General features: G+C 53.3%; 2 protein-coding genes and 1 non-coding gene across 3 annotated transcripts in view; 1 reads left to right on the plus strand and 2 right to left on the minus strand.

Moving 5' to 3' along the window:
* The window catches only part of LOC144480463 (sorting nexin-24-like), a 24,350-nt gene extending 16,737 nt beyond the window's left edge, over positions 1–7,613 (plus strand). The window contains exons 4-7 of the mRNA XM_078199912.1: positions 85–170; positions 993–1,025; positions 3,022–3,083; positions 5,536–7,613. Coding sequence (XP_078056038.1) covers positions 85–170; positions 993–1,025; positions 3,022–3,083; positions 5,536–5,666 — 312 coding nt within the window. The 3' untranslated portion in view covers positions 5,667–7,613. The remainder of the gene's footprint in view (positions 1–84; positions 171–992; positions 1,026–3,021; positions 3,084–5,535) is intronic.
* ppib (peptidylprolyl isomerase B (cyclophilin B)) lies at positions 7,602–17,257 on the minus strand. The gene is made up of 5 exons (XM_078199911.1): positions 17,107–17,257; positions 10,789–10,902; positions 10,480–10,573; positions 9,203–9,387; positions 7,602–7,877 (listed from the first exon to the last, which is right to left on the minus strand). Exons 1-5 carry the CDS (start codon positions 17,236–17,238, stop codon positions 7,755–7,757), a joined length of 648 nt encoding a protein of 215 aa, XP_078056037.1. The 5' UTR covers positions 17,239–17,257; the 3' UTR covers positions 7,602–7,754.
* On the minus strand, positions 10,207–10,348 carry LOC144480622 (small nucleolar RNA SNORA79). Its single transcript, XR_013495707.1, has one exon. It is a non-coding gene; the product is annotated as a small nucleolar RNA SNORA79 (small nucleolar RNA).
* Positions 17,258–19,851: the final 2,594 nt, after the last annotated feature.

The raw sequence follows: 19,851 nt of genomic DNA on the forward strand, positions 1-19,851 counted from the left end.
ACTCTCTCTCTCTCTCTCTCCCTCTCTCTCCCACACACACACACACTCTCTCTCTCTCTCTCTCACACTCTCTCTCTCTCACAGGGTCTTGTGTTTGATGACCAGCACCTGTCCCGGGAGATCCTCGACTTCCTCAACATCAAACATCTTCCAGCTGGGAAGCAGCTCAGGTCAGTGCCTTGCTGTCTGGAGTCGCTCTGTTTTCACTCTCTGCTGTTCCTGAACGCAGGAGTCACAGAGAAACCAATCGGAGAGTCCGGCTCCTCTTCCCAAATGTTTGGGGTGAGGGAATCTCGGTGTTTCTGATGATTTTGAGGGAATTGGTTGGGGGCCTGGAGTCCGTGTCTGGAATGCGTGAGACTGAGCGAGGAGTAAAGCCTTCAGTCTGAGCTTTGTGAATCTTTGGAATTCTCTCGATGAGAGCGTTGTGGTGCTGAGTCTATGTATGTGCAGGACAGAGATTGATAGACCACAAGACACAAGAGCCGAGGTAGGCCATTCAGCCCATCGAGTCAAATGGCCTACCATTCGAGAATTGAATGTATTCAAGACGCCTCTGGATATAGAGACGCTGGATATAGCACTGGGGTGAATGGGACCAAAGGTTATGGGGAGAAAGCAGGATTAGGTTATTGAGTTGGATGATCAGCCATGATCGTGATGAATGGCGGAGCAGGCTCGAAGGGCCGAATGGCCTCCTCCTGCTCCTATCTTCTATGTTTCTATGTCTGCTCCACCATTCAAGGAGATTGTGACTGATTGGATATGATAATCCTCAACTCCACCGGAGGGTGTTGTTGGGTTTGGGGTATTGAGTAAGTGGGGGATTGTTAGCTTTCGGTGCTGCACCGTGGGATGACTAGAGAGGGTGAGGAATTGTTAAGGGAAGCAAGGTGACCTTGAAGGAGTTGGAAGGATAGAGGCTGATAGAAATTTGTTCTTGCTTTCCTTCTCTCACTTCATTCTGATCTGATGCCATTCTTTTCTTTCAGTGTTGTGGAACAACTCGATTTGCAAAACTACAGGTGAGCACCAGAGACGGCGGCCCGACCTCCGGGATATCAGCCTTTATAAACCAGAGCTCCGAGGCTGCACTGACTCCAGGCACTGCAGCAATCACATTGCCTTCTGACTTAAACTTTATAAAATCCTCGTCAATGTTCAAACTGCCCTCATGGCCTCTCCTCTGTAACCCCCTCCCTATCTCTGTAACCTCCTCCAGCCTCTACAGCCCTCCCTATCTCTGTAACCTCCTCCAGCCTCTACAGCCCTCCCTATCTCTGTAACCTCCTCCAGCCTCTACAGCCCTCCCTATCTCTGTAACCTCCTCCAGCCTCTACAGCCCTCCCTATCTCTGTAACCTCCTCCAGCCTCTACAGCCCTCCCTATCTCTGTAACCTCCTCCAGCCTCTACAGCCCTCCCCATCTCTGTAACCTCCTCCAGCTTCTACAGCCCTCCCTATCTCTGTAACCTCCTCCAGCCTCTACAGCCCTCCCTATCTCTGTAACCTCCTCCAACCCCTACACTCCCTCCCTATCTCTGTAACCCCCTCCAGCCTCTACAGCCCTCCCTATCTCTGTAACCTCCTCCAGCCTCTACAGCCCTCCCTATCTCTGTAACCTCCTCCAGCCTCTACAGCCCTCCCTATCTCTGTAACCTCCTCCAGCCTCTACAGCCCTCCCTATCTCTGTAACCTCCTCCAGCCTCTACAGCCCTCCCTATCTCTGTAACCTCCTCCAGCTTCTACAGCCCTCCCTATCTCTGTAACCTCCTCCAGCCTCTACAGCCCTCCCTATCTCTGTAACCTCCTCCAGCCTCTACAGCCCTCCCTATCTCTGTAACCTCCTCCAGCCTCTACAGCCCTCCCTATCTCTGTAACCTCCTCCAGCTTCTACAGCCCTCCCTATCTCTGTAACCTCCTCCAGCGCCTACACCCCACCCAATCTCTGTAACCTCCTCCAGCCCTATAACCCTCCCTATCTCTGCAACCTTCTCCAGACTCTACAACACCTCCCTATCTTGGTAACCTCCTCCAGACCCTACAACTTTTTATCTCTGTAACTCCCTCCAGACCCCATAACACTTCCCTATCTCTGTAACTTCCTCCAGCCCTACAACCCTCCCTATCCCTTTAAACTCCTCCAGCGCCTACAACCTCCTCCAGCCCTATAACCCTCCCTATCTCTGTAACCTCCTCTAGCTCCTGCAACCCCTCCCTATCTCTGTAACCTCCTCCAGCCCCTACATCCTTCCCTATCTCTCAATCGGGTCTATTGTACATGTTGCGTTTTCATTGTACCATCATCGCAGACCATGCATTCGGATATCTCAGCCCTGAACTCTTGCACTCTCTCCCATAACCCCATCGTTTCTTTGCTGGAGCCATTGGTCATCTGTCTTAACATCTACAACTTTAGCTCATTATCAAATTAAACCTCCCTCTACACTGTCCCCCATCAAACACTCCCAGGACAGGTACAGCACAGGGTTAGATACAGAGTAAAGCTCCCTCTACACTGTCCCCATCAAACACTCCCAGGACAGGTACAGCACAGGGTTAGATACAGAGTAAAGCTCCCTCTACACTGTCCCCATCAAACACTCCCAGGACAGGTACAGCATGGGGTTAGATACAGAGTAAAGCTCCCTCTACACTGTCCCCATCAAACACTCCCAGGACAGGTACAGCACGGGGTTAGATACAGAGTAAAGCTCCCTCTACACTGCCCCCCATCAAACACCTCCAGGACAGGTACAGCACGGGGTTAGATACAGAGTAAAGCTTCCTCTACACTGTCCCCATCAAACACTCCCAGGACAGGTACAGCACGGGGTTAGATACAGAGTAAAGCTCCCTCTACACTGTCCCCATCAAACACTCCCAGGACAGATACAGCACGGGGTTAGATACAGAGTAAAGCTCCCTCTACACTGTCCCCATCAAACACTCCCAGGACAGGTACAGCACGGGGTGAGGAATCTGCTGTGCTTTTCTCACTAAACTGCTGCTCTGTTTTCAGGTGCTTCTCTCACCGGGTGGTCAGTTTTTCGAAAGATGCCTTTGCTCATGGGAATTCCGAAGGTAATGGGGCTGATTATGGTTATGGTGGTTATGGTTATTATGATTATGTTGCAGCTGTATAAGGTGCTGGTGAGGCCACACCTGGAGTACTGGGTACAGTTTTGATCTCCTTACTTGAGAAAGGATATCCTGGCACTGGAGGGGGTGCAGAGGAGATTCACTGGGTTGATTCTGGAGTTGAGAGGGTTGGCTTATGAGGAGAGACTGAGTAGACTGGGGCTATACTCATTGGAATTCAGAAGAATGAGGGGAGATCTTATAGAAACATATAATAGTAAATTGGAATATTATTTAAATGGAGAAAAATTACATCATGCTACTGTGCAGAGGGACCTGGGGGTCCTTGTGCACGAATCGCAAAAACTCAGTCTGCAGGTGCAGCAGGTGATCAAGAAGGCGAATGGAATGTTGGCCTTTATCGCGAGGGGGATAGAATATAAAAGCAGGGAGGTCTTGCTGCAATTGTACAAGGCACTGGTGAGGCCGCAACTGGAGTACTGTGTGCAGTTTTGGTCCCCTTATTTGCGAAAGGATATATTGGCCTTGGAGGGAGTGCAGAGAAGGTTCACCAGGTTGATACCGGAGATGAGGGGTGTAGCTTATGAGGAGAGATTAAACAGATTGGGTCTGTACTCGTTGGAGTTTAGAAGGATGAGGAGTGATCTTATAGAGACATATAAGATAATGAAGGGGCTGGATAGGGTAGAGGTGGAGAGATTCTTTCCACTTAGAAGGGAAACCAGAACTAGAGGGCACAGCCTCAAAATAATGGGGGGCCGGTTCAGAACAGAGTTGAGGGGGAACTTCTTCTCTCAGAGGGTAGTGAATCTCTGGAATTCTCTGCCCATTGAAGTGGTGGAGGCTTCCTCGTTGAATATGTTTAAATCACGGGTAGATGGTTTTCTGATCGATAAGGGAATTAAGGGATATGGGGAGCAGGCGGGTAAGTGGAACTGATTCGCTTCAGATCAGCCATGATCTTGTTGAATGGCGGGGCAGGCTCGAAGGGCCAGATGGCCTACTCCTGCTCCTATTTCTTATGTTCTTATAAGATTATGAAGGGAATAGATAAGATAGAAGCAGGGAGGTTGTTTCCACTGGCGGGTGAAACTAGAACGAGGGGGCAAAGCCTCAAAATAAGGGGGAGCAGATTTAGGACTGAGTTGAGGAGGAACTTCTTCACACAAAGGGTTGTGAATCTGTGGAATTCCCTGCCCAGTGAAGCAGTTGAGGCTACCTCATTGAATGTTTTTAAGGCAAGGATAGATACATTTTTGAACAGTAAAGGAATTAAGGGTTATGGTGAGCAGGCGGGTAAGTGGAGCTGAGTCCATGAAAAGATCAGCCATGATCTTATTGAATGGTGGAGCAGGTTCGAGGGGCCAGATGGCCGACTCCTGTTCCTGGTTCTTATGATTGTTCATCTGCAATGCACAAATGCGAAGGAAGTATGGATCGGAGCAGGACAGCAGCATAAGGGGGATCCTGGGCAAGACCGGACGTGAGGATAAGAATCCAATAATGGTGGGAACAGTGTCAGATTGAGGAAATGGGACAGTTCCCAAAGAGTCTACATCTCGGAGATACTGGGGGAGGACGTAAAGCACCACACTGTCAGAGGGTCAGTGCTGAGGGAGTGCCGCACTGTCAGAGGGTCAGTACTGAGGGAGTGCCGCACTGTCAGAGGGTCAGTACTGAGGGGGTGCCGCACTGTCAGAGGGTCAGTACTGAGGGAGTGCTGCACTGTCAGTGGGTCAGTGCTGAGGGAGTACCGCACTGTCAGATGGTCAGTACTGAGGGAGTGCCGCACTGTCAGAGGGTCAGTGCTGAGGGAGTGCCGCACTGTCAGAGGGTCAGTGCTGAGGGAGTGCTGCACTGTCAGAGGGTCAGTGCTGAGGGAGTGCCACACTGTCAGAGGGTCAGTGCTGAGGGAGTGCCGCACTGTCAGAGGGTCAGTACTGAGGGAGTGCCGCACTGTCAGAGAGTCAGTGCTGAGGGAGTGCCGCACTGTCAGAGGGTCAGTACTGAGGGGGTGCCGCACTGTCAGAGGGTCAGTGCTGAGGGGGTGCCGCACTGTCAGAGGGTCAGTGCTGAGGGAGTGCCGCACTGTCAGAGGGTCAGTGCTGAGGGGGTGCCGCACTGTCAGAGGGTCAGTGCTGAGGGGGTGCCGCACTGTCAGAGGGTCAGTGCTGAGGGGGTGCCGCACTGTCAGAGGGTCAGTGCTGAGGGGGTGCCGCACTGTCAGAGGGTCAGTGCTGAGGGGGTGCCGCACTGTCAGAGGGTCAGTGCTGAGGGGGTGCCGCACTGTTGAAAGGCTGAAACTCAAATGGGATTTTTGCAACATTCCCAATCTGCTGAATATCTGGATTATTCAGGGCAGAGCTTTAGCTCATTCTGAGCTCTGAATCCTGGACTGTTTGTCTGGAACTCACTGTGACCCCTTGCTTTCCAGACCTGCTCCCTAATGTGACAGTGATGGGTGTTCTTCAGGGATTTTATCAGACTGATCCGGAGATGTACGATGAAGTGTCCTCCGCTGACACAGTACAACTGCACATTCCTGGGCCCGAGAGTATTGTCTGACCCCTGGCCTTTCAATAATATTTACTATGAAACAAACTTGTCGATGTAAAAACACCCCTCTGAATAAACCCCATTTCTTGCAATTCCTTTTCTGTTGCTGTGAAGAGCATTCACCTTTCGTTCAAGGGGTCTGTTATCCCATCAATGATTTGGATCAAATGTGAAATGCACCCACCAATCTTAACCCCTCTAACAATGACTCTGTTCATTAACAAGTAATTATTGCTCTGACTGAGGCACATCTCCCCTCATGGTGTATCTGTGCTTGGATTAATCTTTATATCATTTAATCTTGCATTAGAAACGGAGTCTGTTGGTGGAATCTGGGTTTACAAATGGAACTAATCTTCACACCTAGTAATTGGCTTTTATACCCTAAACAACACCATTCCATCAGAGATAACATAGACTTGATGTTTGTCACTGAGTGGAGTATCTCCAGCTGGTAAACATGTTGGTATCAGGAGCAGAGACACCCAGCACAAACTGCCTAACACATTCCTCTGCTACCAGATCATCTAGGGCCAGTCCTGCTGCTAATGGCCTGGGGGAATGTGTTGCAGTTTGTTAAGCATACCTTCTGGTGATGGATCATTCAACAATTCCCTGTTTGTATTAGGATCAGGACTACCCACAGCCTGATGTCCTACATAGAACAGTACAGCACAGAACAGGCCCTTCGGCCCACAATGTTGTGCCGAGCTTTATCTGAAACCAAGATCAAGCTATCCCACTCCCTGTCATCCTGGTGTGCTCCATGTGCCTATCCAATAACCGCTTAAATGTTCCTAAAGTGTCTGACTCCACTATCACTGCAGGCAGTCCATTCCACACCCCAACCACTCTCTGCGTAAAGAACCTACCTCTGATATCCTTCCTGTATCTCCCACCACGAACCCTATAGTTATGCCCCCTTGTAATAGCTCCATCCACCCGAGGAAATAGTCTTTGAACGTTCATTCTATCTATCCCCTTCATCATTTTATAAACCTCTATTAAGTCTCCCCTCAGCCTCCTCCGCTCCAGAGAGAACAGCCCTAGCTCCCTCAACCTTTCCTCATAAGACCTACCCTCCAAACCAGGCAGCATCCTGGTAAATCTCCTCTGCACTCTTTCCAGCGCTTCCACATCCTTCTTATAGTGAGGTGACCAGAACTGCACACAATATTCCAAATGTGGTCTCACCAAGGTCCTGTACAGTTGCAGCATAACCCCACGGCTCTTAAACTCCAACCCCCTGTTAATAAAAGCTAACACACTATAGGCCTTCTTCACAGCTCTATCCACTTGCGTAGCAACCTTTAGAGATCTGTGGATATGGACCCCAAGATCTCTGTTCCTCCAGTCTTCAGAACCCTACCTTTGACCCTGTAATCCACATTTAAATTAGTCCTACCAAAATGAATCACCTCACATTTATCAGGGTTAAACTCCATTTGCCATTTTTCAGCCCATCTATGTCTCTTTGCAGCCTACAACAGCCCTTCACCTCATCCACTACTCCACCAATCTTGGTGTCATCAGCAAATTTACTGATTCTGGAGTCGATTACAGTTATTCCCTTCTCTGCCCTGGGTTGTGTCTCCTACTTTTCCCCAGATTGCACTGGGAATAAAATCCAATCCACCTCTCCATTGAAATTCCTAAGCCTGTGTACTCCAAGTGGGAATGATGGCTTGCCAGTTATGCCCCCTCCCCCATGCAGCAAAGTGCTATAGTATTGTTTCTCTCCAGCCTCTAGTGCAATAAGCAGCAGTTTAAAGTGATGCTGTGTCTCACTACAGTCACTGAAGTCTCTCCACATCCCAGCAGAACGTGGACAGACAGAATCTGGGATTCTATAGTGATGTTAACAGGAAGGCGCAGAGACCAAATCTTGAGTTCTTCATCCACCACAGGCTGGTCTGTTTACAGAACGTTACACAATAAACAGGCTACTAGAAAACACATGTTTATTGTTGCTGTGTACATTTTTTACAAAGCTGGTAAGAACCAGATGCCGGAATGTTCAGGTATCTACACAGCCTGGAAGCCCAGGATCAGTTTAACATTGAATGGAAACCTTGCAGTCCATCCCAGGCAGACAGCTCATTCTTTGGCAATGGCATAAGGCTTTTCCACCTCAATCTTGCCACAATCTGCAATGACCACGTCTTTCAGTGGTCTGTCTCTTTGGTCGGTCTTCGAAGCCTCAATCTTTTTAACAATATCCTGCAATAAGGAAAAATAAACTCAAACAAAGAAATCTAGTCAACAAAACCTCGTGGCTAATCATAAAAACATAGTCCAGACCCGCCTATTCCATAAAACCTACAGCCCCCAATCCTAACACACCAAGTCCTGTTCACACTCTGCCTCCCCTATTCACTACACACTGACTCTCTCAATCCCTCCATAGCCTCAGCCCCCTACAACAGAATCTCTATCCTCAATTCAATTTTAGTGGCTCTGCTATTGGTGCCTTTTACTGGAGTTAAATACTCCCCAGAACGGAAGGAAGGAGAAACAGGGTGGGCTTTATGCTATTGAAAGTGTGAATCTGGTGTTGCGGTTATGATTTGGCCGTTCATTCAGGACCCGTGCTTTATTTATTTAGGACCAGCAGCTGGAATTCTCTCATCTCCACCCTTCGTCGTCCCCCCCCCTCCCCTCCCCTCCCCTCCCCCCCCCCTCCAATGGAAGTAAACCGTCACATTTCAATCTTTCAGTTTGAAGTTGTATTTGACTCCTCTCCCTCCCCAGTAGCTGCCACCCCTGTCCCCTATTCCCAGCACTTTGCAATGTGTTATTTTAGATTCTCAGGGAAAGTCCTGAGATGGAGATGCTGTGGGGCTGGACCGGGCCCCATTCCTCAGGACAAGGTTACTCTGGGATTGTGCTGGGCTGACACTAGAATAAATCCCACCGTGCAGTGACTCTCCCGCAGGAACCAGAGCCTGACACTGATCAGCACAGCTGGTGATTCCTCTCCTCTCCTGTCCACCCCTCCCACATTAAACCGATCAGAAAATCCCTACATTACAGGAGGCCTTTTGGCCCATCGAGTCTGCACCGATAACAATCCAACCCAGGCCCTAACCCGATGCATTTACCCTCGCTCATTCCCCCGGCACTAAGGGGCAATTTAGCACGGCCAATCCACCTAACCCGCACATCTTTGGACTGTGGGAGGAAACTGCAGCACCCGGAGGAAACCCCACGCAGACATGGGGAGAATGTGCAAACTCCACACGGACAGTGACCCGAGGCCAGGATCGAACCCGGGTCCCTGGTGCTGTGAGGCAGCAATGCTAACCACCGTGGCTCTCTTAGAGAAGGGAGTAGGAAGGAGAAAGAACGACATCTACATGAGATGCACTGTGAGCATCACCACCAGTACCCAGGGAAACAGAGCTACAGATTGTAAACAGTTAGGGTGATGTGGGACGGTGGTGTACACAGGATGTGGTGGGAGGTTCTCCTCCTGCCTTCAATCTCATTGGGAGGCTGTTAAAACACACACAGGATGAGCAGCCAGGGAGAGAGAGAATCCTTACAAATCCTTCGATGACTTTTCCGAACACGACATGTTTCCCATCGAGCCAGGTGGTTTTGACAGTGGTGATGAAGAATTGGGATCCGTTTGTGTCTTTGCCAGCGTTTGCCATGCTGACCCATCCTGGGCCATAGTGTTTCAATTTGAAATTTTCATCAGGGAACCGGTCACCGTAGATACTCTTCCCTAGAGAGAGAAAATCCCGGGATAGAGAGAGAGGGAACACAATTAAACTAACCCCGAAGACAAACCAGTCTGAACATTTCCATCAGTTACGAGAGGACACAGGTTTAAGGTGCTGGGGGGTAGGTACAGGGGAAATGTTAGGGGGAAGTTTTTAACACAGAGGGTGGTGGGCGAGTGGCATCGGCTGCCGTCAGTGGTGGTGGAGGCGAACTCAATAGGGTCTTTTAAGAGACTCCTGGATGAGTACATGGGACTTAATAGGATGGAGGGTTATAGGTAGGCCTAAAAGGTAGGGATATGTTCGGCACAACTTGTGGGGCCGAAGGGCCTGTTTTGTGCTGTAGTTTTTCTATGTTTACAAGAAAGACTGCACCAATACTAGTGGTGCAGGAAAAGCAGTGTTCCTATCGCGCAATGGACAGGCCAACCAGCGCAAGGTTTTAAAGTTTGTTTATTAGTGTCATAAGTAAGGCTTACATTAACACCGCAATGACGTTACTGTGACAATCCCCTGGTCGGCACACTCTGGCACCTGTTTGGGTACACGGAGGGAAAATTTGGCATGGGATTAGTTTAGTGGTTAAAAAAGGGGGGCCGAAGGGCCTGTTTCCATGCTGGACACCTCTGACTCTATGGCCAATGCACCCTAACCAGCACGTCTTTCAGACTGTGGGAGGAAACCCACGCAGACACAGGGAGAATGCACAGACTCCACACAGACAGTGACCCAAGCCAGGAATTGAACCCAGGTCCCTGGCGCTGTGAGGCAGCAGCGCTAACCACTGTGCCGCCTAGTTAACAGCAGCTTGACTCCAAAACATGTGTCTGACTCCGCAAAATTCGAAAGGCAGATGGACAATCCAGCTGTCCCAGTGCGCTCCGAGTGAAGAAAGTCAGGTTTCATCTCCGATAACATAAAATCCTGAAGCCAGAACTCAGGCAGCAGGAGGAACTGTCATCGTGCAGCAAAACACAGGAGCACGTCGCACTCACCCCCACCCTACACACAAACGCCCCTAACCAGGCACATGCTCCCCTGTGTACGGCACTCTCCCCCCCCCAACCACAGGCAGGAGAAAGCATCACACTTACCACCAGTACCGTCTCCACGGGTAAAGTCCCCTCCCTGAATCATAAACTCCTTGATGACCCGGTGGAATTTGCTATTTTTGTAGCCAAATCCTTTCTGCAGAGAAAGCAGGACAGATTAACCGGGAGAATGACAGCAGCCTCACCGCAGAGTGAGCCTGCGAGTGTCTAAAAGACTCCACAAAATTCACATCACAGATGGGACAATGCTGGCCGCACAGAGCGAAGGTTTCACTTCAGGTGAGAAGATGGTGAAGCCGGTCCCCCGAGGCAGGAGGAGGAACTGTCACTGTGAACAAAAGAAATACTCACTTCCCCCGTCGCTAAAGCAACAAAGTTTTCAACCGTCTTCGGAACAGTCTTCCCAAAAAGACCAAATACTATCCGGCCTGCATCCTCATCGCTGATTTTAAGATCAAAATACACCTAGAATGGGGGGGAAAATCAAACAGGAGTCAGGTTGTTTACGCCCAGCAACTCCCGCTCACACCCACAAGCAGAACAAGGCTGACTGCCAGGTATCGACACTGAATGGTGATGTCCCTGTCTACTGTCCCAAGCGACTGACTTGCTCACTCCAAACTCCAGGGACCTCATTTCACTGGAGTGCGGGCCAACGTGGGAGAAGCTCCCCCAGAACACACGGCACTCTCGCTGCCAAATCTCCCTGATAAGATACCAGTACCTGGCACTCTCCACGTAAGATAACCAGGGAAACGATAAGATTTATTTCTGAAAGAAACAGGGCTCCAAAACTGAATATGTCCAGAATTATACAGTAAACACTGCCACCCCGCCCCGCCCCAGGGACAGCAGGGGTTGGTGATTGCTATTTGCCCTGAACTCCAGTTATTCTGCGGTGTGCTTCCCGTTCAGCCAGGGAACAGAAAAAACCTTCATTAAATAAACTACCTGCCAAGATGACTGCAGTCATGAGAACAAGGGCTGTACAGAACACTGAGCTGCACTCACAAGGACACCCTGTCCTCCTCGGGTAGATAGAATAGACAGTCACATAGACAGAGGGTGGCCATTCAGCCTGTCATGTCTGTGCAGGCCCCCAAAAGATGAATTTACCATCCAGTGCCCCACTTCTCCCCATAGTCCTGCATACTGTTCCTTTCCAGTTATTAATCCAACTCCCCTTTGAAAGCTGTGCATCCCAAAGCCTAACCACTCGCTGCATGAAAAGCTGCGCCTTGTATCCACATTGCTAATGACCAATAATCTGTGTCCTCTCCTACTCAATCCTTCCACTAATGGGAACAGTTTCTCCCTGCCCCTTTGTTCTGTATTTAACAGTGTCACAAGTAAAGCTTACATTAACACTGCAATGAAGTTACTGTGAAAATCACCTAGTCGCCACACTCCGGCACCTGTTCGGGTACACTGAGGGAGAATTTAGCACGGCCAATGCACCCTAACCAGCATGTCTTTTGGACTGTGGGAGAAACCGGAGCACCCGGAGGAAACCTACGCAAACACGGGGAGAAAGTGCAGACTCCGCACAGTGACCCAAGTTGGGAATTGAACCCGGGTCCCCGGCGCTGTGAGGCAGCAGTGCTAATCACTGTGCCACCCGTTTCCTAGTATACATTAGGGAAAGCAGGGGTCCCCACACTGATCCCTGGGGAACTCCAATCTAAAAAACAACCGTGAATACTACCCTCTGTTTAATGCTACTTAGCCAATTTTGTATCCATGTTCCTAACGTCCCGTTTATTCTCTGGACTCCTTTCTCTCAAGTCTGTCATGTGGCACTGTATCAAATGTCTTATGGAAATCCATGTACAGCACATCAATAGCTTCACCCTCATCAACCCTCTCTGACACGTCTTCAAAAACTCAGGCAAGTTAATCTGTAACTATTTGCTCCGGCTTTCCTTAGTTAACCTGCATTTGCCCAAGTTGGCATAACTTTGTCCTAAGTTACTGTTTCTAGAATCTTCCCAGCCACTGAGGTTAAACTGACTGACCTGTAGTTGCTGGGCTTATCATTTCAACAAGACTGCAAGTGACATTTACAATTCTCCAATCCTCCGACACCAGCCCGAGTGAAAGATTATGGCCAACAGCCTCCAGTTTCCACTCATTTCCTTCTGTATCCTTGGATGGATCTCATCTGGCCCTGGTGTCTTATCCACTTGAAGCATTTCCAATATCTCAATTTTAAACCCAAGTGTCTGAACGACCTTCTCTCTCATTAAGACTTGCACGACACCTTCCGATAAAGACAGACACAAACTATTTACCTCAGTGATGGCCCTTGCCTTCACGTATAAATTGCCTGTTATGCCTCCTTTTACCATCTTTACTATTTATCTGCCCAGAAATGATCTTTGGACTCCCTTTCATGTTAGCTGTCAGTCTCTTCTCACACTCTTGGCAATTTAATCCTCTGCATTCAGCCTGGTTCTCAGTTGTATTATCAGATATCTTTCATAGATGCATACAGCCCAGGAACAGGCCCTTCGGCCCACCACCTCCAGGCTGACCATCAAATAACATGTATACTAATCCCACTTACCAGCACCTGGATCATTAACTATTATGCCATGGCGACTTAAGTGCTCCCCCAGGTGCTTTTTGATTTGATTTACTATTCTCACATGTATTAGTATAGTGAAAAGTATTGTTTCTTGCGTGCTATGCAGACAAAGCATACCGTTCATAGAGAAGGAAAGGAGAGAGTTCAGAACGTAGTGCTACAGTCATAGGGTGCAGAGAAAGATCAACTTAATGCAGAGCAAGTCCATTCAAAAGTCTGATGGCAGCAGGGAAGAAGCTGTTCTCGAGTCGGTTGGTACGTGACCTCAGAACGAATCCGGCGTGCATGGGGTCCTTGATTATGCTGACTGCTTTTTCTGAGATAGTGTGGAGTGTACACTGTCAATGGTGGGAGGCTTAAGTGTTGTAAGAGTACTTGCCTCCACCAGCCCGTCACGCAGCATGTTCCATATTTCCACCACCCTCTGGTGAAAGAAAGTTTCCTCAGATCCCCTCTAAGCCACTTACCCTTCACCTTAAACCTCTGCCATGGGGAAGAGATGATTATCTACCCTATCTATTTGTAAGCAGACTTTCAATTTTATCTCTCTCTTTTGACATCCAGGGAGTTCTGGATTTGTTTGCCCTACCTTTCCCCCTTGTGGGAATGTATTTTGAGTGCACTCAAACTATTTCTTCTTTAAAGGCAGCCGGCCCATTGTTGAGTTAAGAGTTCTGTCTGCTAATCTGGCCCAGATCCACACACCCTAATGGGTTAGAGCACATGCTGGAAATACAGAACAAAGAAAACACATGACAACAGGATCACAGTTTTCATTTAGACCCCCAGGGAAACTGAGCACTTACCGTTAGAAATAACCCAATAAATTAGAAAGAGTTTCACTGTTTTTATCAGATAACCCGGAATCAGAGCAGTCAGAGTGTTTGGGAGCAGATCCTTGACATCCACCTGAGCCCCAGTTTAAAGAGTCATCTTAAAGCCTGCTCCTCTGATAGTTCACCTGATGAAGGAGCAGTGCTCCGAAAGCTAGTGGCTTTTGCTACCAAATAAAGCTGTTGGACTTTAACCGGGTGTTGTGAGGCTTCGTACTGTGTGCAGCAAACTGGCAGGGCCCTGTAACACCTACCAGAGCACAAACCCAGTTTTAACTGCACATCACCTCTCTGCTTTCTTCAATTCCTCACCCCATCTTCATCCCCACCCCCACTTCTCCTCCATCATGCCCCCCCTCCTCATAGATCATAGAAACCCTACAGTGCAGAAGGAGGCCATTCGGCCCATCGAGTCTGCACCGACCACAATCCTACCCAGGCCCTACCCCCACATATTTACCCACTAATCCCGCTAACCTACGCATCTCAGGACTCTATGGGGCAATTTTTTTTTTTTTAACCTGGCCAATCAACCTAACCCGCACATCTTTGGACTCCATCATCATCTCCCCCCCCATCAACCCCCCTCCACCTCCTTCATCATCTCCCCCCCCCCCATCTCCATCATCCCCCCTCCCCCTCCATCATTCCCCCCCGTCCCCCTCCATCATTCCCCCCCCTTCCCGTCCCCCTCCCCCCATCATCATCCTCGTCCCCCTCCATCATCCCTCCCTCCCCCATCCCCCCCCTCCCCTCCATCATTCCCCCCTCCCCGTCCCCCTCCATCATTCCCCCCCTCCCCGTCCCCCTCCATCATTCCCCCCCCTCCCCGTCCGCCTCCATCATTCCCCCCCCTCCCCGTCCGCCTCCATCATTCCCCCCCTCCCCGTCCCCCTCCATCATTCCCCCCCGTCCCCCTCCATCATTCCCCCCCCTCCCCGTCCCCCTCCATCATCCCCCGTCCCCCTCCATCATTTCCCCCCCCTCCCCCATCCCCCCCCCTCCATCATCCCCCCCCTCCCCGTCCCCCTCCATCATCCCCCCCTCCATCATCTCCCCCCCCTCCCCCTCCATCATCCCCCCCCCCTCCATCATCCCCCCCCCCTCCCCGTCCCCCTCCATCATCCCCCCCCTCCCCGTCCCCCCCCCATCATCCCCCCCCTCCCCGTCCCCCCCCCCATCATCCCCCCCCTCCCCGTCCCCCCCCCATCATCCCCCCCCTCCCCGTCCCCCCCCATCATCCCCCCCTCCCGATCATCCCCCCCCTCCCCCCCCCCCATCATCCCCCCCCTCCCCCCCCCCCATCATCCCCCCCCTCCCCCCCCATCATCCCCCCCCTCCCCCCCCCCCCGTCCCCCCCCATCATCCCCCCCCTCCCCGTCCCCCCCCCCCCATCATCCCCCCCCCATCATCCCCCCCCTCCCCGTCCCCCCCCGTCCCCCCCCATCATCCCCCCCCTCCCCGTCCCCCCCCCATCATCCCCCCCCCTCCCCGTCCCCCCCCCTCCCCGTCCCCCCCCCCCCCGTCCGCCCCCCCCCCATCATCCCCCCCCCTCCCCGTCCCCCCCCCCATCCCCCCCCCTCCCCGTCCCCCCCCCTCCCCGTCCCCCCCCCCATCATCCCCCCCCCTCCCCGTCCCCCCCCCCCATCATCCCCCCCCTCCCCGTCCCCCCCCTCCCCGTCCCCCCCCCCATCATCCCCCCCCCCTCCCCGTCCCCCCCCCCATCATCCCCCCCCCTCCCCGTCCCCCCCCCCATCATCCCCCCCCCTCCCCGTCCCCCCCCCCATCATCCCCCCCCCATCATCCCCCCCCCTCCCCGTCCCCCCCCCCATCATCCCCCCCCCCCCCGTATCCCCCCCCCTCCCCGTCCCCCCCCCCATCATCCCCCCCCCCCCCATCATCCCCCCCCCCCATCATCCCCCCCCCCCATCATCCCCCCCCCTCCCCGTCCCCCCCCCCCCCCCCCATCATCCCCCCCCCTCCCCGTCCCCCCCCCCCCCCCCATCATCCCCCCCCCTCCCCGTCCCCCCCCCCCATCATCCCCCCCCCTCCCCGTCCCCCCCCCCCCCCCCGTCCCCCCCCCCCCCCCGTCCCCCCCCCCCCCCGTCCCCCCCCCCCCCGTCCCCCCCCCCCCCCCCCCCGTCCCCCCCCCCCCCCCCCCCGTCCCCCCCCCCCCCCCCCCGTCCCCCCCCCCCCCCCCCCCGTCCCCCCCCCCCCCCCCGTCCCCCCCGTCCCCCCCCCCCCCCCCCCGTCCCCCCCCCCCATCATCCCCCCCCCTCCCCGTCCCCCCCCCCCATCATCCCCCCCCCTCCCCGTCCCCCCCCCCCATCATCCCCCCCCCTCCCCGTCCCCCCCCCCCATCATCCCCCCCCCTCCCCGTCCCCCCCCCCCCATCATCCCCCCCCCTCCCCGTCCCCCCCCCCCCATCATCCCCCCCCCTCCCCGTCCCCCCCCCCCATCGTCCCCCCCCCCCATCATCCCCCCCCCTCCCCGTCCCCCCCCCCCATCATCCCCCCCCCCCCATCATCCCCCCCCTCCCCGTCCCCCCCCCCCCCTCCCCCCCCCCCCCCTCCCCGTCCCCCCCCCCCCTCCCCGTCCCCCCCCCATCATCCCCCCCCCCCCCATCCCCCCCCCATCATCCCCCCCCCCCCCATCCCCCCCCCCTCCCCGTCCCCCCCCCCCCATCATCCCCCCCCCCCCCATCATCCCCCCCCCCCCATCATCCCCCCCCCCATCATCCCCCCCCCCCCATCATCCCCCCCCCTCCCCGTCCCCCCCCCCCCATCATCCCCCCCCCTCATCATCCCCCCCCCCCCCATCATCCCCCCCCCTCCCCGTCCCCCCCCCCCTCCCCGTCCCCCCCCCCCTCCCCGTCCCCCCCCCCCCCCATCATCCCCCCCCCTCCCCGTCCCCCCCCCCCCCATCATCCCCCCCATCATCCCCCCCCCTCCCCGTCCCCCCCCCCCCCCCCCCATCATCCCCCCCCCCCCCATCATCCCCCCCCCCCCCCCATCATCCCCCCCCCTCCCCGTCCCCCCCCCTCCCCGTCCCCCCCCCCCCATCATCATCCCCCCCCCCCCCCCCCATCATCATCCCCCCCCCTCCCCGTCCCCCCCCCCCCCCCCCCCATCATCCCCCCCCCTCCCCGTCCCCCCCCCCCATCATCCCCCCCCTCCCCGTCCCCCCCCCATCCCCCCCCATCATCCCCCCCTCCGGTTTCTGTGGGTGAATTCTCCGCGCCTCGGTTACCTTGACGGTCACTTTGGGCCCTTTCTTCTTCTCCTCGGCCTGCGAGGCGGCGGGCAGCAGGAGCAGGGTCAGGGCGCCAGTCAGCAGCGCGGCAGCGAACAGCAGCTTCATCTTCCAGGCCGTGAGCCTCATCCGGGCTCCTGAGGGCGGGGCCGGGAATCATCCGGGCTCCTGAGGGCGGGGCCAGACCGCAAGGCGGCGGTCGGACGCGCCCAGTGTGCCCCATCAGGGGAGGACATTACAACATCAGCAAGAAGAACAGCCACACCATGGGCCCGGAACAACCAGAACCAACACCCACCATAAGAAAAGCATCGACTAGTGTACCAGCAGCATCTCTGAACCTAGGCTTCACGCCCCATCCGAATCCAATTCTTGATTATTTAATAAACTCCCCTCTCAACGAATGGTACAGTCGGAGCCCCAATTATACGCATGCGCCGCAGCAGGGATAGTCCAGTCCGCAGTGAGGGGAATCGATAATCTTCAGATCCGCAAAACATCAATAAATAGCCTGAATATGAAGCAGAAATTGAACTGAAAAAAGTAAGATTATACAATAACCTTATCACTAAATTCTCAATCAATTTTATTTAAACATTCTGGTCATATATCTAGCAGAGCGTTAGAGGTCACCCCTTCCTTTTGTGATACATCCCAACGGAAGCCTGGACCCTGCCACGTTTCTCTCTTGTCATTGGCCATGCGGCTGCTTCTCATTGGCTATTCAGAGATGATGGACGGGTGCATGGACCAATAGAATCCCAGAAACGAACGGGCGCCAACCGGCGTCCCCGCCCATCCCCATTGAGCCGAGCCTGGCTATTTCCTGGCCAATGGGGAAGGTTCTTGCTGCTTGTTGCTGGGCAGATTAGGCTGAGGCTGCCCGCCCGGCCTGATGGAGGAGCCGCCATTATTGAGCTGAGGTAACGCTGCAGCTGGGGGAGGGTGTTCAAACTGCAACCTGCTTCCCCAGTAACCCAACAAACACCACATTCATTACAGGGGAAGACATTAAGGTGCAAATAATACAGTATAAACGACTTTGAGGGACAAATGATGGATTGATTTAGAACCATAGCGAAGTTAAGGTGTAGAAAGAGGCTATTCAGCCCATCTTGTGTGTGCTGGCCATCACAAGAAACTAGCCACCCATCATAAATCCCATTTTCCAGCACTTGGTACTGGAGCCTTGCAGGTCACAGCACTTCAGGTGTGGGTCCAGTTTCCTTCTGAATAGGTTGAGCGTTTTTTTATTCATTCCTGGGACATGGGCGTCGCTGGCTGGCCAGCATTTATTGCCCATCCCTAATTTCTCCTGGAGGGCAGTTGAGAGTCAACCACATTGCTGTGACTCTGGAGTTATATGTAGGCCAGACCAGGTAAGGACAGCAGATTTTAAAAAGTTTTATTTATTTGTTAGTGTTACAGTAGGCTCACATTAACACTGCAGATAAATTACTGTGAAAATTCCCTAGTTGCCACACTCTGGCACCTGTTCAGGACACTAAGAGGCAATTTAGCATAGCCAATTCACCCTAACCTGCACTTCTTTCAGACTGGGAGGAAATCGGAGCACCCGGAGGAAACCCACGCAGACATGGGGAGAATGTGCAAACTCTGCACAGACAATGATCCAAGCCGGGAATCAAACCCGGGTCCCTGGCGCTGTGAGGCAGCAGTGCTAACCACTGTGCCATTCCTTCCCTAAAGGACATTAGTGAACCAGATGGGTTTTTCTGACCATCAACAATGCTTTCATGGTCATCAGTAGATTCTTAATCCCAGATATTTTTTATTGGATTCGAATTCCACCATCTGAAGTGGTGGGATTCGAACCCGGGTCTCCAGAACATTAGCTGAGTTTCTGGATTAATAATGTACCGATAATACCACGAGCCATTACCTTCCCTACCATTTCAGGTGGTGAATTCCAGACACTCACCACCCTCTCTGAGTGGAAAAGCTTTTCCTCATGTCCCTTTCTACCTTAAATCTATTCCCACTCGTAATCGGCCCCTCAGCTAGGGGAAATAGTCTTTCCTCTCTACCCTGCCTAAGCCCTTCATAGTTTTGTACACCTCAATTGGGTCGCCCCTCAGCCTCCTCTGTGTTTCCTCTCAGAGTGCCGTGGGTCTCTGGAACTTTCTTCCTAAAAAGGCAGTGGAAGCAGATTCTTTGAATATTTTGAGGCAGAGCTAGATAGATTCTTAATTAACAAGAGGGTGAAAGTTTATTTGGGATGGGCAGAAACATAGGGTTGAAGTTATGATCAGATCAGCCGTGATCTTATTGACTGGTGGAGCAGGCTTGAGGGGCCGAATGGCCTACTACTGCTCCTAATTCATATGATTGCATGTTCGCATGTTCAAAGTTTATTTATTAGTGTCACAAGTAGGCTTACATTAACACTGCAATGAAGTTACTGTGAAAATCCCCCAGTCGCCACACTCCGGTGCCTGTTCGGGTACACTGAGGGAGAATTTAGCACGGCCAATGCACCCTAACCAGCACGTCTTTCAGACTGTGAAGGGAAAGTGGAGCACCTGGAGGAAACCCACGCAGACACGGGGAGAATGTGCAGACTCCGCACAGGCAGTGACCCAAGCTGGGAATTGAACCTGGGTCCCTGACGCTGTATGACAGCAGCGCTAACCACTGTGCTGTCCTTTTGAATGGACCTACCTTGCATTAAGTTGATCTTTCTCTACACCCTAGCTATGACTGTAACACGACATTCTGCAC

This window comes from Mustelus asterias, chromosome 29, assembly GCF_964213995.1.
Source record: "Mustelus asterias chromosome 29, sMusAst1.hap1.1, whole genome shotgun sequence".
Classification (NCBI taxonomy): Eukaryota; Metazoa; Chordata; class Chondrichthyes; order Carcharhiniformes; family Triakidae; genus Mustelus; species Mustelus asterias.

What these genes read in the sequence shown, in the direction of transcription:
- ppib (XM_078199911.1), bottom strand. Translation starts at nt 17,238, where the DNA reads ATGAGGCTCACGGCCTGGAAGATGAAGCTGCTGTTCGCTGCCGCGCTG. An exon ending in GGCCCAAAGTGACCGTCAAG is followed by an intron (nt 10,903 to 17,106) that starts GTAACCGAGGCG and finishes CCCCCATTCTAG; the next exon opens with GTGTATTTTGATCTTAAAAT. An exon ending in TTGCTTTAGCGACGGGGGAA is followed by an intron (nt 10,574 to 10,788) that starts GTGAGTATTTCT and finishes CTTTCTCTGCAG; the next exon opens with AAAGGATTTGGCTACAAAAA.